Source organism: Channa argus, chromosome 17, assembly GCF_033026475.1.
Source record: "Channa argus isolate prfri chromosome 17, Channa argus male v1.0, whole genome shotgun sequence".
NCBI lineage: Eukaryota > Metazoa > Chordata > Actinopteri > Anabantiformes > Channidae > Channa > Channa argus.
Window position 1 is genome coordinate 1,205,456 of NC_090213.1, and position 15,620 is coordinate 1,221,075.

The following is a 15,620-nucleotide window of genomic DNA, read 5'->3' on the forward strand; positions in this document are numbered from 1 at the left end:
GGCGTTGAAATGCAGACTGACTCCAAGCTCAGGTCCCTTATCACCACAGTTCAGGACAATGTCCACATTACTGCTGATGCTGGAACAATCTGTGACTTCAGGCTTGATTTTCGAGGGATTTTATTAGGCTTGGGACTTAACTCAGATTACGGTTTCCAATTATTTGAGACTTGACTTGAAAATGAAACAGTATTTGGATTTAAGTCAGAGTCAGAGTCCACCCTGGACAGGTCTCCAGTCTGTCTTAGGGACAACACAGAGAGACATACACAGACAAGCATCCATTCACACTCACATTCACACCTACAGGCAATTAAGTCACCAATTAACCTCAGATGCAAGTTTTTGGACTGTGGGAGAAAAACCAGAGCACTTGCAGGAAACCCACACAATAATGGGGAGACTCCGCAAACTGGTCGAGATTCAAACAGGGACCTCGGTGTTATTGTGTGCTACCTCTTTTTACACTGGAGCTCATTAACTGCAGGTGTCATCCTAGAAGCACAAACAGTAAAGACTGGACAGTCATTTCTGTGCCGCAGCACTGTGTGGTTCACTGTAGGGACACGTTGTAATGAAGCTGACCTCTACACACTCAGGGTTAATGGAGAGTCTCTGACTAACAAACTGTGAATCAAGTCTTGATGCTGAGAGGGAGGAGGGTCATGAAACACAGTCACTGAAATGTGAAAATGATGAACTGCAGCTACAGACAAATACATCATGACTGTGTGTGTGTGTGTGTGTGTGTGTGTGATTGGGTGAATGAGAAGCAACACTGTAAAGAGCTTTTTCTAGCAGGTAGAAGGTGCAGAGCATTTAGCATTTAGCGTCATGTTTGCATGATAATTCAGAAACACGTTTCTTAGTAACTGGGGTACAAGTATCCAGGGAGGCCTGTCCTCTAATGTGAGCCCCAGCTTACGCCTCTCATCGATACCTAACGTACATTTGAGTGACAGTAATTACTCAGGAAACTGTAGTCGAATGAAAGCTCTTAACCAATAATTTTAGTCCAATTATCAGGTATAACATTTTCTAGAATAATCTATACTACAATTATTTAGAGGACTTAAATGATTAAAGCACTACTGGGTGTCTTCTTCTTACTTTGGTCTGTTGAAGGACACGTCAGAACGTGGACACGTCAAAACACTCTTCTGTTTCACAACTGCCCCTCACAGCATGAGCATCAGTCTTTGACTTTGCCATAATTACTGTGCAGAAGAGCTCAGTGCTCAGTGTCACGACACACCGGGGACAATAAAACGAAATCTGACATGCTGATCTTTATGCCGGTCACGTTTTATGCCGATGACCCGATGCCGTACGTTCGTCAGCTCTAGTGATAGGAACCGATAAGATGTTATCGATTCAGGTTATTGGTCCGATTTCTTTTAGATTCTCTCATTAATGGCTGATCGCTTTCCTGTGTGGGAAAACGATACACACACAGGTTTTTAATCACCAAAGCAGCTTTTTCAGACTGAACACTCCAGCTTGTTGCAGCTTCCCAGCACCACAGTCATACACAGTTGGAGGTCATGATGCACGAGGTTTTGCAATGTGGAACTGTCAGAACAACATTTGGGCAACTAAAACTAAAACCTCAGAGACAAATTATTCTGAAGGATTTGGAGGCAGCTCTCAACTGGAACTGATTCTTGATTCCCATCAATAGTTGAGTTGGGCTGTCATGGGACTCAAACTGTTTAGTCTGAACCCAGCATTAGTTGGGATGAACACATGCAGCTAAAACCGGTAGATAACTACAGGACCAGTGCTTCTCAATCCTGGTCCTCAGTGTCCCCCTCTTCTGATTGTTTTCCAACTAACCCAGTCTTTTCTGCCATCTACCCACTGCTGATCACCTGCATCAGGTGTATCCACCCATCTCAGGGTGGAGAGGATTGAATTAAGTACTTACTCAAAACACCTGGTTCAGGTAATCAGCAGTCGGTAGTGTAGTGTTAGTTAGAAAACTAGCAGGACTTGGAATGAGAACTACTGTACTAGATCACTTCCTATGTATCCTGAAATCAAATGTGGCTGACAGGGGCCGTACGGTGCTGTAGTGGTTAGTGTTGCCACCTTGCATCCACCTGCTGGCTGCAGCTTTTCTGTGTGGACATTGCATGTTATCCTGGAGCGTGTGCGGGTTTTTGCCCCAGGTAGTCTGGTTCTCACAGTCCAAAGACATGCATGGTGTACCCCACCTCTCATTCTATGACACCCCCCCCCACCCTGACCAGGACAAGAGCTTACAGATGAAAATCTGCCTAATAAATAATTTTTAATTTCCAGTCTTTTCTCTCCATTTTCTTTTCTTCGTCACATTGCTTTGTGTGTGTGCATCATCGTAGGGGGGGTGATGATATCTCACACGCTGCCCGTATCTTCACATCTATAGAGGTTGGAAGCCAATTGCTACATTAGCAGCAGACAGCCACATCGATAGAAAACGCCTCCGCTATCTGCGGGTAGAGCTGATTCATTATGTTCCCAGAGATAAGAAGCCGATCAGGAGGTGCAGCAGGTGAATCCCTACACACACAGAGCCGAGCTGGGGCTGAACGTTTCATAGCCTTTAACTTAATGAACATAAATGACCATTTTCACAATAGCACTGACGAGCTTTTCTTCAGTGTCACTGTTTTATTAAAAAAATATTACAGAAAAAGGGAGTTTAGGAACACGACTCGGGTCTGTTCCACTGTGTCCTGTGCAGATCAAAGGTGCAGCAAAGCGGCCTCCTCCTGTGGGGACACTGTTGTTTTCTTCTCCTGTGAGCATAAGGAGGATGTGACCTAACACAAAAGCTGTCAGTCTGCTACTTGAATAAATGCAGCAGGTTTTCAAACACTGTCAGACCACATCATCGGTCAGAAAAAGCTCTGCGAGGTCGTTTGGTGACATTGATATATTGTGTTTGTCATTATGTTTGGAAGACCTTTGGGGGACAGAATCCTAACACCAATAAAAAAAAAAAAACGCACAATAAACAAAATCAATGTCAAATAACACGGCGCTGAAGGAAACAAACAGTGGCAGAAGGAGAAACCTGAGGAAACACAGATACTAATAGTTTGCTGACCTGTTGCATTGGAAATTGGGTGGGATCATGTGAATTTCCAATCTGGAAAACGCAACTGTTAGTGTGTGGAATGAAAAGGTAAAACTAACTTTTAAGGAAGAGAGTCCAGCTTCCAGGCAGATGGACGAACTTAACAGTAATGACATGAATCAGATGAAATGTTTCACAGCAATTTTCAGAAACAGAAGGCAGCTGAACTATTCTGCGTTTTAGCTGATCTTTACAGTGTCCAGGTTTAAAACCGGTTGGAGATTCACAGGACAAGTGAATGAAACAAAGACCGTCAGTAACCAAGAAAAGCAAAACTAGATGTACGGGAGCCTGTTCGTGCCAAATCAGTGCTTACTGTAAAATAGAAATGTGACATTTTTTGGAGCTAACAGTGGTTGTTGAACTATAACTGTTCATTGGCTGAAAGGTTTTTAAAACAACAACAACAACAACAATAATAATATTAATAACATTTTGCTGTCAGAAAAGGGCTTCAGTATAATCTGCTCTAGTTTAGTACCATTGGGTACTTTATTTATTTACTTTATAGTTTAGAATATTTTTCTACAAACCATATTATATTTTTAGATTAAAATCACCTAGTGGTTTTGAAGTTGTGGCTGATTGGTGTATTTTCTGTATTTCTGTATTTTATTTATTAGCTGTCTAAAACATTCCTCAGTCGGTTGGACTTTAAACCCACAACCTCTGAGTTTCTTACAATACAAAATACAAATCATTTTCTGTTTAATGTCTTTAGTTTATGCTCCTTTAAATTATCCTTTGCCTGTTTGATTAAAAAAAGTACATTCTGATACACAGACAGATGTTACTCTCCTCTCTTTATATTTGAGGTTTTTGTTGTTGTTGGTTTAAATTAAGGATTTTGCACCAACTTTCACCGACACCAACTTTCTGCCAATGATGAAACCTGCTTCACTTTTAGGGACTTGGGGGCAAAACAAAGCACATTTTGCCACTTCAGCAGCAGCAGCATCCAGCTTGACCCTTATGTGAGCTGACAGCTGACTGACGGCTCCACAATAACGGAATAATTGCATGTTCAGATGTTTGACAGAAACAATATAAGAACCATCATCATTTTGTGTCAGATTTGGCTGCAGGATCAATCAGACTGGAGGCTGTTAACAACCATCACAGTGATGACTCACAGCCTCTGAAACAAACTTGGAGGTCTAACGAAAACAGAGCAGATGATAATGAGAAGTGAAAGATGAGGAACTGATTTTATGTGAGTTAACCGTTTGGGAGTTTGCACAAATAATCGCAACTGATTTAGCTTCTTGTCATGCAGCCAACACATGTACCTCACATTTTCAGCTTCAGAAATGGGATTGTGGAGCTGCACAGTAACTTAAGATGTGCAATATTATGACCGGAGATATGGATGTGGCAAGTTTTTGTGTGGGTTGGCTGCAGGCAGCACCAGAGTGCAGGATTCTCACAGCACCAAGCACGAACAAACATGGACGTTTCCCAAAAGCTGCAGAACGAAGCAGCATGTTGATCTAATGAGTAGAGAGCTTCAAACGCAAAGCGTGAAAATTAGCTTCCACATATCAGGTATAAAATGCCGGGTCTGATCAGTCAGCCTGCACTAGAAGAAACGTGTCCAGTCTTACTTCCAAGAGTTCAGGTCCCCTACAAGCTGCATCCCATCACTCGCTGACTGTTGCTACTTAAAGTCAGTGTGGAGTCTCCGCCTCCTCTGGGATGTGGTGGACAAGCTCAACAGGCTTTTCCTCTTACATCACCTGCCACCTCACTTCAGCATCAGCATCTCAAAGCTCCATCTGCAGAGGAAAGACGGGTTTATCTCTGACCTACAGAGCCTTTTCATTTCCACAGTTGGAGGACGCGTTAACAGGCGGCTGGACGTAATGCGGAATCGAAGCAAAGCAGACGCACACTTTCAACATTATTCGAAAACCTGCTACAGAGGGAGGAGACTGATGCTCGTGCAGTGGGAATTATCCTGTTGGGACGTGTTAAAGGCAGAGACAGTTTGTCTTTCTGTACATGAGGAGGAGGAGCAGTAACTTATTTATGTCATGGATCCTACTCTGACCCGATCTGTCCACTCTCACACACTTCATCCTCCCTCAGTTTTCATACCTGCTCTCTCCTGTTCCCCTGTCTGTGCAGACTACTTCTCAAACTCTGAGGTCTTTCTTGTCCGGTTTCTCAGTTTGAACGTGTTTTAAAAAGCACCTGACATTCACTTTGTGCAGCTGCTGTAGTTAGTGATAGTGTTTCATTACAAATAGTGGAAGCGAGTCAGTTGTGTTGCAGTATTCTCTCACCGACAGCAGTAACACGTACAAGTACATAAAAAAAGACCAAAGCTCTGGAGCAGCAGCACAAACGCTTCTGACATCAAAAACAATGACAAGACTTCATGTTTATTCATGAAGCCTCGACAAAAGGAAAGTCACCAAACCCTCGAGCAGCACACACAGTTTACAGAAATAAACTGTAGTAGACTGTGTGTGGTTGTGAGTACTGATCAGTACCACAAGAAGAACTCGTGCACACACACACACACAGCTCTCTACTTTTTAATAAAGTATTTTGGTCCACTGCTCCCACTTTCCTGTTGTTGTTGTAGGACAACGTGATCTATTTAAACTTGTATTTTTACCTCTTATTTTTCCAGTTTTGTTTCCGATGAGGTGATGAGTCAGACAATGACACGAAAAAAGGTTTTGAGAGGTTTTTGGTTCGGTCACATCTCAGCTACAGGGAGCAGTTTGCCATGTTCAGGCCTCGTCCTCCAGCGGTGCAAGAGCAGAAAGTCCGAGAAATGACAAGTGCTTATAGGTTGAAGGGTTCAAAATTACAGCTTAAAGCACTTTTTTCTTTTCCTTAGAAAGGAGGGTTTTATCGAGGCGGAACAAGACTTTTATTGGAAGTGTTCATTTTTTTTTTGTGTGTGATGGAAAAAAAGTTCAATATTCATACAGAAGGAATATTTGTGGGAGAGCAGTCGTTTAGCAGTTATGTCTTCATGTGTAGTTTGTTCAATGTCAGATATCTGCAGACAGCAAAAGTATTGGACCTCCAACCTAAACCCCCATAGACATTACTGTCACTCAAATGATCCACAGAAACCTCCACATATGTTTCACCTGTTTCTCCTAAACTGTCTGTGATTGGTTGAGTTTAGGGATTAAAAAAAAAAATGTGTTAGATTTCACCTAAAAATCACAGATTCATTAAATCATTCTCATGGAAGAAACACTTTGAATGACTGCAACTGTACACTGGCGAGAAAAAAGTAGAAGACTTTAGACTCTGAATACACAAACTAAACACGGCAGCATGAGCTTGTTCACACCACTGTGCTTTGAACACAGGCACTTCATAAGTACTTCTAACTGACGGGGGATGTCCTGATGCCCATACTAGTAGCAGGCATTGGGCCCGATCCTGCCTTCGTGTACTCGGACTAATAAAACTTCTCAGACACTGTGCCCGATACCACGTTAACCTCTACTGAGTCTGTTAGAAAGCAGTTTTGGCTAATCGCTGGTCGTAGTTATGAACTTACAATAAAGAGAAGTGGCCAAACTTAATAATCCAGCAGAAATCGTTCCTCTTGTTTGAAAGGTACAGGACCTTGCAAAAGTATTAATACCCCTTGAAATTTTCCAAATTTTGTCACATTACCACCTCAAACATAAATGTATTTTATTGGGGTTTTATGTGACAGAAAGTTATAAAACCCCAATAAAATGCATTTATGTTTGTGGATTAATGGGTATTAATACTTTTTCATGGCACTGTGTGACGGTCACATCGCACTGGAGTCAAACTCTGGTCTCCTGTAGGAAAGTCCTCTACTTGTACTTGTACTTGTAAAGACTTTGCTCCGTTTTACATGGTTCAGTCATCACCTCGCTTTCTGCTGCTAATGCAAACGAGGACATTCAGTAGCAGTAAAACTGAAGGGCTTCTGAAAAACACTAAAACCACCTTATCTGCTGCCAGAGACTCCGAAAAGATTCAAAATTTGGTTTAGAAACACATTTGTGCCTTTGTGAACTGTTGCTAATGTCGTACAGCAGTGTGGTGTAGTTTTCAGTCTGAATTAATCCTGTAGTGTTTCCTCCTGCTGTGATCAGGCAGGATGTGTTACTGCACCGAAAACTGTTTTAATACTTCTTGCTCCCGAGACACGTGCAGAGCTGCTGTTTGAACCAGGACGTTGTCTTTGTCAGTGCGTCGAACACGTCGCTGTCACATCTGGAACTGTGACAAAACAACATCCTCTCAGAGTTTATCAGTGACTCACACGATCAAACCCTCTCACTGTTTTACAGCAGTGGTTTGAAATTCAAGGAGATGCTAATTTCCATGTTTTTGTAGAGACGTTAAAAAGCTGCAGGTCAGTGAAGCCACTCACACACACACTCACACACATCACCATCCACAGTTTCTCCTGCTCTACACATCTTTTTGACCACCGGTTCACAGGAAGGGATCTGAAACACTGCATGATAGATGCAGGTGAAGGTTTAGTGGCAGCTTTTACAAAAGTGCACGAAGGGTTTCAGCTTCTTGTGTGCAATAAAAATATGCCGGCTCACTGATCCATCTCACGCCTGTAATGTCGGCTGGAAGCCTGCAGCTCACAGGTGGCTTTGCTGGGAAATTCATCATCATCAGTGAACTGAGAAGAGGAAACTCTATTAGGGAGATGCGAGTACACTCACAGCAGAGGAAGCAGCTGCACGAGTGTGTTCATATAGACAAGAGAAAAATATACATTTGTGCCTGGTAACATGCGCACACACGCACACACACACACACACACAATCCAGCCTTCCAGAGGAGTTGTGGCTCAGAGCTGCAGCTGTCAAAGTGAATCTTAGGAAAAAATGCCAATCTCCACTGCAGCTGGCAGCTCGGAGCACAGACACAAATCCCTGCTCAGGATTCAAAAGTATCTGCTGCTGGTGAACTTTTCATTTCATTCGCTTCTCAGTCAGTCGAGGTGAGATGCTGTTAAACTTAATGCTAAGCTGGAACCAGCATCTGTTCCTCTGCAGCAGAATCTGATTAAGTGCTCATTGTGGGAAATTAGCTTCTATAAATATATGATCTGCCTCAGTCCAGTATTCTCTGTGCCGAGAATGTTCTAGAGGCGTGTGACAAACAAAAGCGAGAACAGATTCGTCAGATTTCTGCACAGCCTCAGCACATGCACATACAACCCACCAACGGAAAACACGAATCCTCATGAGAAGGTTTACGAGCTCCTCTGAGTGGATTTAGAAGCAAGCGTCCACCGTGCTCCTTTCTTGAACTTGGGCTCTGAAAACGTCAGCCGGCCTGTCCATCAAGAAGTCAGTGGGTCTGATGTGTGTAGGACACAGAGAAGCTCTTTGAAAAACACGGCTGACATTCTGAGTTGAATCCTTCCCTGCAGGTATGAGTGACCTGAGGAACTGACTGACATGCACTCAGTGACCTTTTCCAGACGTCTCCCGGCATCTCAAACTCCTCGTCCGTGATTGCACACACTGTGCATTTGGTGTCTAAACTTGTCGCCGAACCCTTTTTCTTCCTCTGTCTGTCTAGTGACCATTTCCAGCATCATTTGGAGGAAGCTGTTAGGCTGCACATCCCAGCACGACAGTCACGTATTTTTTTTACTCGAATAAGTAAAATAACTACTTTTAACCATTTCAATGTGCTGCTTATATCTGAAGCCGTGGTGAGAAAGGCTGGATCCAGCCGGAGCATTTAAGCATTTGGGGGCTTTCTACATCCAGCTGCTTCTCTCTAATGTCATCATTTTATTCCCCACTGCTACAGATGGAGACGAGGAAGCGTTTGGCCAAGATTGTGCTGGTGTTTGTGGGCCTGTTCGCCCTCTGCTGGTTCCCCAACCACGTGCTGTACATGTACCGCTCCTTCCACTACACAGAGATGGATCTGTCGCTGGCCCACCTCGTCATCACGCTGCTGTCCCGAGTCCTCAGCTTCTCCTCCTCCTGCGTCAACCCCTTCGCCCTCTACCTGCTCAGCGAGAGCTTCCGCAGACACTTCAACAGGTTGGATGAATTGATCAGTGGTAGAACATTTGTGACATTTTACTAAAATGTTGGGTATTTCTGCAACTTAAATTATCAGCATAACCTCATGGAAATAGAAAATGTATTATTCCTTATAGAAACGTCTTAACATTTGTAAATGAGCTGTAAGTTTACAGCTTTGTTCTAAAAAGCTCTTCAGTACAGTATATAGACAGAAATCTACGGACCAGGAACTGATCTAAATGATTAGAAAATGCAAGATTCAGCAGACAGATTGAGAGGCCGCTCTCTTCCATCCAGAGAACAACAGACAAAACTCTGATCCTTATAAAATACAGATAAGCCATGTGGACTCTTGTAGTGGCAGGTTGCTGCAGATGTTTTGCACTCAGACTATTTGAGGACTAATGAAAACTCTTCTTCAGAATGAGCATTAGTAAGCACTTGGAAATAGATTGAGGAAGCGGCCAGATGGTGATTCATTTTTCAATGTGAATAGACTCGGTAACATGCAGGCTTCTGTGCCTCGGCATCTGAGTGCTCCCACTCTCACTGAGCATCCTGCATCAGGGTGAAACTCTCTTTAACCCTTTTCGTGCAGAGTCTAGAACGATCCTCCAAAAACTCGGAGACAAGCTTTGTGATTTAATTCCAGTCAATTAAAGATACAAACGTATGCTGCTGTGGAGCCACAGCTCTGTTTTGTTTTTTACCATTAACATTGTATCAAACTGACTTTCCATTAGAGCTGCACTAATTAGGATCTTTTTGATTAACTGACTAATGGATTAATCTACCAAAATGTGCCAGGACACGAGGAGAAGGAGAACACCGGTGCTCCACCTTAATGCTCACAGCGCGGCTCCTTGGTTTATGCAGCTGATGCCACTTTTCCACTGAGAATCAACCACCTGTTCTTTTTAATTCCAACCATTAATCACTTCCAGATTCTCATTATCACATCCACTGAGAAGAGTTGACTCTGACTGACTGTCAGGGGTATGAACACCTTTAGTGGACAAACAATGCAAGCGAACATATGTGATGCAGGTGGTTGTTTGTTGTCCTCAGGGACTAGGTGAAGGCAGCACAATAGGATTTATGGTTATATGTTAATTGTGCCTGAACATCTTTTTATTCTGGGCGGCTGCAGCTCAGTTGGTCGAGCAGTCGACCGCAGTCCACAGGCTCAGTGGTTTAACTTACTCTGTCCTTGGGCAAGACACTGAATCCCAACGTTGTATTTAGTACTTCTTGGTTGGTAGTCAACCATCAGGTCCACCTGGGACACAAGCCTAAAACTGAAGAGGAAGTGAGGTTCCATGAAACCTGTATTTTGGATTTATAGCAACCTTTGCACAGCCTGAATTTTTGGAAAAAGAAGGTACAAAATAATCCTATTCATCACTGAAAAAGAACTGTATGTACAATGAGTCTAATAAATGGGAACAGGGATGAAGACAAATTATGTTCTGTTCCCCCAAGAAGCTCACAAACAAAGCAAAAATGTAGTGCTGCATCGTGATCCGGTAAAATGCTTTGAAATTAAAGAGGTGCATAATGTTTCTGCTCTGAGTAAAATCTGTAATGTTTTCAGTAGAAATTGTTCACAAGTCTTTGTGGGCTCTGTTCACTCATTCTGCTTCCTTCTCCTCAGTCAGCTGCGATGTGGTCGAGGTCACCGCCCCGAGCGCCAGGCTAGCTACCTGCACAGCACCTCCCACATCCGCCTCACCTCCATCAAAAAGACCACGCCCACCACTGCCATCCTTGTACCAGCTGCCAACGGCAACTCCAACAGACAGGAAGTGGCTTTGTGAAGCGGCTCGGAGGAATCTGCTGCACCAGTTATTCGGAATTTCCTCTTCTACGTCTTCACCCTGGCAACCAAACAGAAAAGTGCCTCTCAGAAAACAAGGTCAAAGAGGTCAAAAAGGAAAAAAAACTATCAAATTGAAACACTGTTCAGTTGTCTACAGACACAACTATCAAGGGGTATTGAAATATGTTATGTAATATTAAGGTCCAAAGTTAAGTGCACAGACAGTCCTGTTGGTAGCATGACCACAGTAGCATGTCTGCTGTGAAAATGTCTTCTCTGTGCTGGAATTCTCATAATTGATTGATCTACAAAGACATTTTGACCTATTTGGCAGCACTGTATTCATGCACTCAGAGGGTATTTTGCTGCCTCCCGTTACAGAAGATCACCCACAAAGCAACATCCCCAAAGACGCGGTGGCAGTTGTTCCAAGGACATTTTGAGAATTCTTTCTACCAGCAGAGGTTTGAACATTAGACCCCCCAGTTACAGGATGTTGTCTCTGTCAGGCTGTTAATATTACTATTTAACGGTGTTGTAGAAGTTACAAACCCAAAGCCTTGTAAACCAAAACATCCCCTTTTGTTTGTGGCTCTGTTCTGTGCAAAACTTTGGTGAAGATTTTTACCGGGAAGTTCAGCACGTTGTCATTGAACTGTGGGCAACACCATTACTGTCCCTCGTCCAAATTCTGTTTATGACTTTAATGGACAGAAACTTGAGGTACAGCTGGGGAAGTGCCCAGTACGGTGGCCTCAGAATTTAAGTTTATCTTTTTTGTTTAAGTCAGCACCTCCAAGCCAGAGGTTCCAGGTCTCTGCCAGGAAACAGGAGCTTGTTATCGCCTCTGCACGAGTGAGAGCATGAAAGAGCATGAGCTTGAAAAATGAGCTATATACCTGAAGCAACATGTTCTTTACCCGCTGATCTATTTTCTGATCCTAAACTCTGGTTAAGTGATTTGGAACGTGACTGAAACAGTGAGACCCCAGATGAAAGAATGAGTTACCTTCATGGGTTGGCCAAGTAAAGACTGATAGTAAAGTCCACGGTTAGAAAAAGTGGCTCACGTGCGTAATTTATCTGTGTTAAGAGAAAACCCTTTGAGCCCATACATTCTAATAATTTCTTCAGCGTGTCCGACAAACAGTCCTCACACCCTCACATCCTTCACATTAATTACCACGGCTCTGATATCAGGGGGCTAAAACTTCCCCCAGGCTCAGAAAACCTTCAGAAATAAGGACAGATTTGTGGTGAACACATGGGTTCAGAGTAACAGGGCCATGCATATGTTTAGTGTCAACCCTTTGCGTTGCTGCTTTAGCTTGACCTGACAGCTTCTGTGTGCACAGAGTGACGTGCCGTATATTCAAGACAACCAGAACGACGATGCTGTGACGTACATTTTGATGTCGTTGTGTTTCTTCTTTAAGATGTTTGATGTGTTTCTCGGTGGCGGGCATGCTTTTACCTTTTTGTATTACAAACTGTTGCTTGAATTTCATAGACACTCCGATAATAAATGGTCCTTTTTGAGCACAGCTCTCTGACTGCAGAAATTTTCCCATACTGCCAGAAAAATACATGCATTTTAAAGCGAGGTTTAAGGTTGAGACAGGAGCCACGTCAGGGTGTCCAAACTACTGGCTGTCACCTTCGGCTTGCAGCTCAACATTAGATCTACATGGAGCTAAAATGCACAGCAGGTAGGTGGGTGTCACTGCCCATAAGACAGAGCGGTGGTCGGCTACACAGCTGATGGCTCAAGATTTTGTTATTTATTCAGATGGTTCACTGCAGGGACTCGACCTGTGACAGACCTCGTGCTCAGTCTGATGGTTTCAGCACTGCCCTGCTCCGCCCTCATCTGCTAACATCTGCTGGGAGCTGCTGAGCAGAGTCAGTCCTTGACTGAAATCCACCAGGTGCTGCGTCATCAGTATTAAGGACGGGGCCCCCGACAAAGCAAAGGGATGTTCTAATCAGGCCGAGGGTGCTTCCAGTCACCGAGCACCTGCTGTGTGACAACTGGCTCGCTTGTGAGCGTGCACAGCTATTTGTCACGGCTATGTAGCAGATGATGGCTGAGCTCTGTGTGAAGCCACAGGGACGGGAACTAAACGGGAGCTGATTTTACTGGAGTTCCCTGAGTTATGCTCACTGCTGCCACAGAGAACAAACACATCATTTAACAGAACAGGAGCAGCATTAGCATAAAAGTTTAATTTCACACATAGATTACAGAAAATGCAAATATGTGCATTATATGACTAATGAGATGTTTGGCCCGTTGCATCAGAAGAAGTTACTGTGTGATGGTGCTTAAATGAAGCCAAGCAGGCTGCAGTTTAAGGAAATGTCACGTTATCTTACTTATTCTAGACTCTTTGGTCTCATGAGGAGGTTGTTTTGTTCTGTCTGCCAAGTGATTCCATCTTTCTCTATAATGTGATTTCAATATAATGAAGTGTAGGAACATATAGGTTTCTATACACCAATCAGCCACAACATTAAGACCCCTGACATGTGACGTGAATAACGGGCTGACAAGAACTGTGAGGGCTGCATGAGTGTTGTGGGGGGATTTCCAGTAATCAGTGGTCAGAGAAAAACGGGGTAATGTTTGCCCAAGACTTATTGTTGGCAGAGCAAAGGCGGCCTGTCCAGTCCCGTCCAGCAGAAGAGTCACAGAGACCCAACCGCTGAAAAATGTAGCATTGGTTGTGATGCACAGGTGTCAGAACACAGAGTTCTGCTTTCTCTGCATCCAATCACACCGACATTTCTGACTATGACCAAGACAAAAAAAATATCTGCCATTTTCTGTATATTTTCACCTCTGGGGCTTGAATGAGTCCTTTTCTGCTGTTTCTGCGTTTGTTCTTCTATGTGATCCCACTTCACAATCAGCTGTTCACGATGTAGCACTAAGGCAGAATGACTGAGAGGGGATTGAACTAATAACCACCTTCGTTGTAAACTAATCAACAGATATCCCTCCTAACAGGAGAGTACAGAGAAAACACCGAGACACCACATGTCTAATGAACCGTCAAACAAAAACGCAAACCCACTAAACCTAAACTACAAATGGGGAAATCGAACCAACTCTGAGAAGATAAATGAACAGAAACACACCAAACCTCAGACCAGAGGGTGGCTCACCTTAAACCGAATCAGGGTGGCCAGAGTTTTTTTTGCAGGATTCCTATTAAACTGAAATAAATCCAAAATATACATTTAGTGTCATTCAGGAACTAATAGAAGTTTGTTAATTAGCAACATGAAAAACATCAGTCTTCAAACCTAAAAGTCTGAGAATGAAAATCCAGCATGAGTCTGGTTCTTGTCCAGCATTTGAACTTTGTTTCATGTCCTCTCTGTTGTAACTGTGTCTCAGTGCTTCTGTTTGACTCCCCCCTGTGATACCCTCCCCCCCAGTGATACACTCCCCCCTGTGAAACACTCCCCCCTCTCACAGCTTCTGTCTCCCCCCTCCCACTCTGTTTTAATGCTGGGAGCTGCTCCTGCTGGGAGGTAACAGTGTTTCCTCTGCTGTGTTTAGACGGAACATTTCAGGTCAGTGCTCAGTGGAACAAAACACACACAAACACACACACACACACACACACACAGAAGGTAAAAATATAGAAAAACGATTTTACTGGCTTTTGGCATTTCCCCAAATAACAAATAACGACCATTTGTGTCCAAACTTAAGCACATTTTTAAATCATAGTTTGATATTTGGAGAAATGTGTTTATTTGCTTTTTGGAGAATAATTAATGGAGAAAATTGATGACAGTTTCCAATAAAGTGGAAACAGCAGGACACGGCTGGTGTAGTGAATTAATGAAGTTAAAACGCGTTTCTTTAATGGGATTTAGAGGTAATTATTGACCGTGGGTTCGCTGAGAGCACAGAACATCTAGGATCCTATAGGCTGCATCCTTCAAGCAGTTGTGCATCCTGAGAGGTGAAGCAGAAACAAGCCAACACTCAAACGGCTGCTGAAACCAGTCAGCGTGTGCTCAGGTCAGAGGCCGGTTTTATCACAGCCAGCACATCTCTGCAGGCTGAGCAGTCCATGAATCAGAAGCTCTTTATGAAGCGGAACAGGAGCCAGTGTCCTGTGGACAATTAGGATGAAGAAAAAGCACTGAAACATGGAAACAGCTGTGGATGGATTCATCACCGTTGAACGGGGGAAACGCTGACTCACAATTTACACATTAATTAGCAGGAATCAAAGGAATTCTGTTCTGCTGCCAGAACAATAAGCATAAAGAAACGTGCTTCAGTGGGTCGAGGTGACCTGTGCACAAGTTTGAATTGTATCTGTTACCGAGGAGTCAAAGTGAATTTCTGTACATTTGGGAGAAACTCAAATGCAGCTGAAAAAACCTGAAGAGGGAAAAATACTGATAATATTATGCTGCTGATCAGGTGAAGTTTAGTCACACATTTCAGTTTTTTCAGCTAAGAATTATGGACTGATGCTTGTTTATAGTTCTCAGTGTGTTTGTAGCATCAATTAGAACCTATAGTGACGCTTTGAAGGATAGATGCCACACAGTGGTTACCCATGGCAACAAGCTAACCAGTCCAGGGTTTGACCCACTAGATGCCCGTTAGTGGGCTGTGCTA

At 43.4% G+C, this 15,620-nt stretch overlaps 1 protein-coding gene across 1 annotated transcript in view; it reads left to right on the forward strand.

Moving 5' to 3' along the window:
- The window catches only part of nmbr (neuromedin B receptor), a 33,079-nt gene extending 20,572 nt beyond the window's left edge, over window positions 1-12,507 (forward strand). Inside the window, exons 4-5 of the mRNA XM_067483027.1 lie at window positions 8,927-9,165; window positions 10,805-12,507. Coding sequence (XP_067339128.1) covers window positions 8,927-9,165; window positions 10,805-10,967 — 402 coding nt within the window. The 3' untranslated portion in view covers window positions 10,968-12,507. The remainder of the gene's footprint in view (window positions 1-8,926; window positions 9,166-10,804) is intronic.
- The last annotated feature ends 3,113 nt before the right edge of the window (window positions 12,508-15,620 follow it).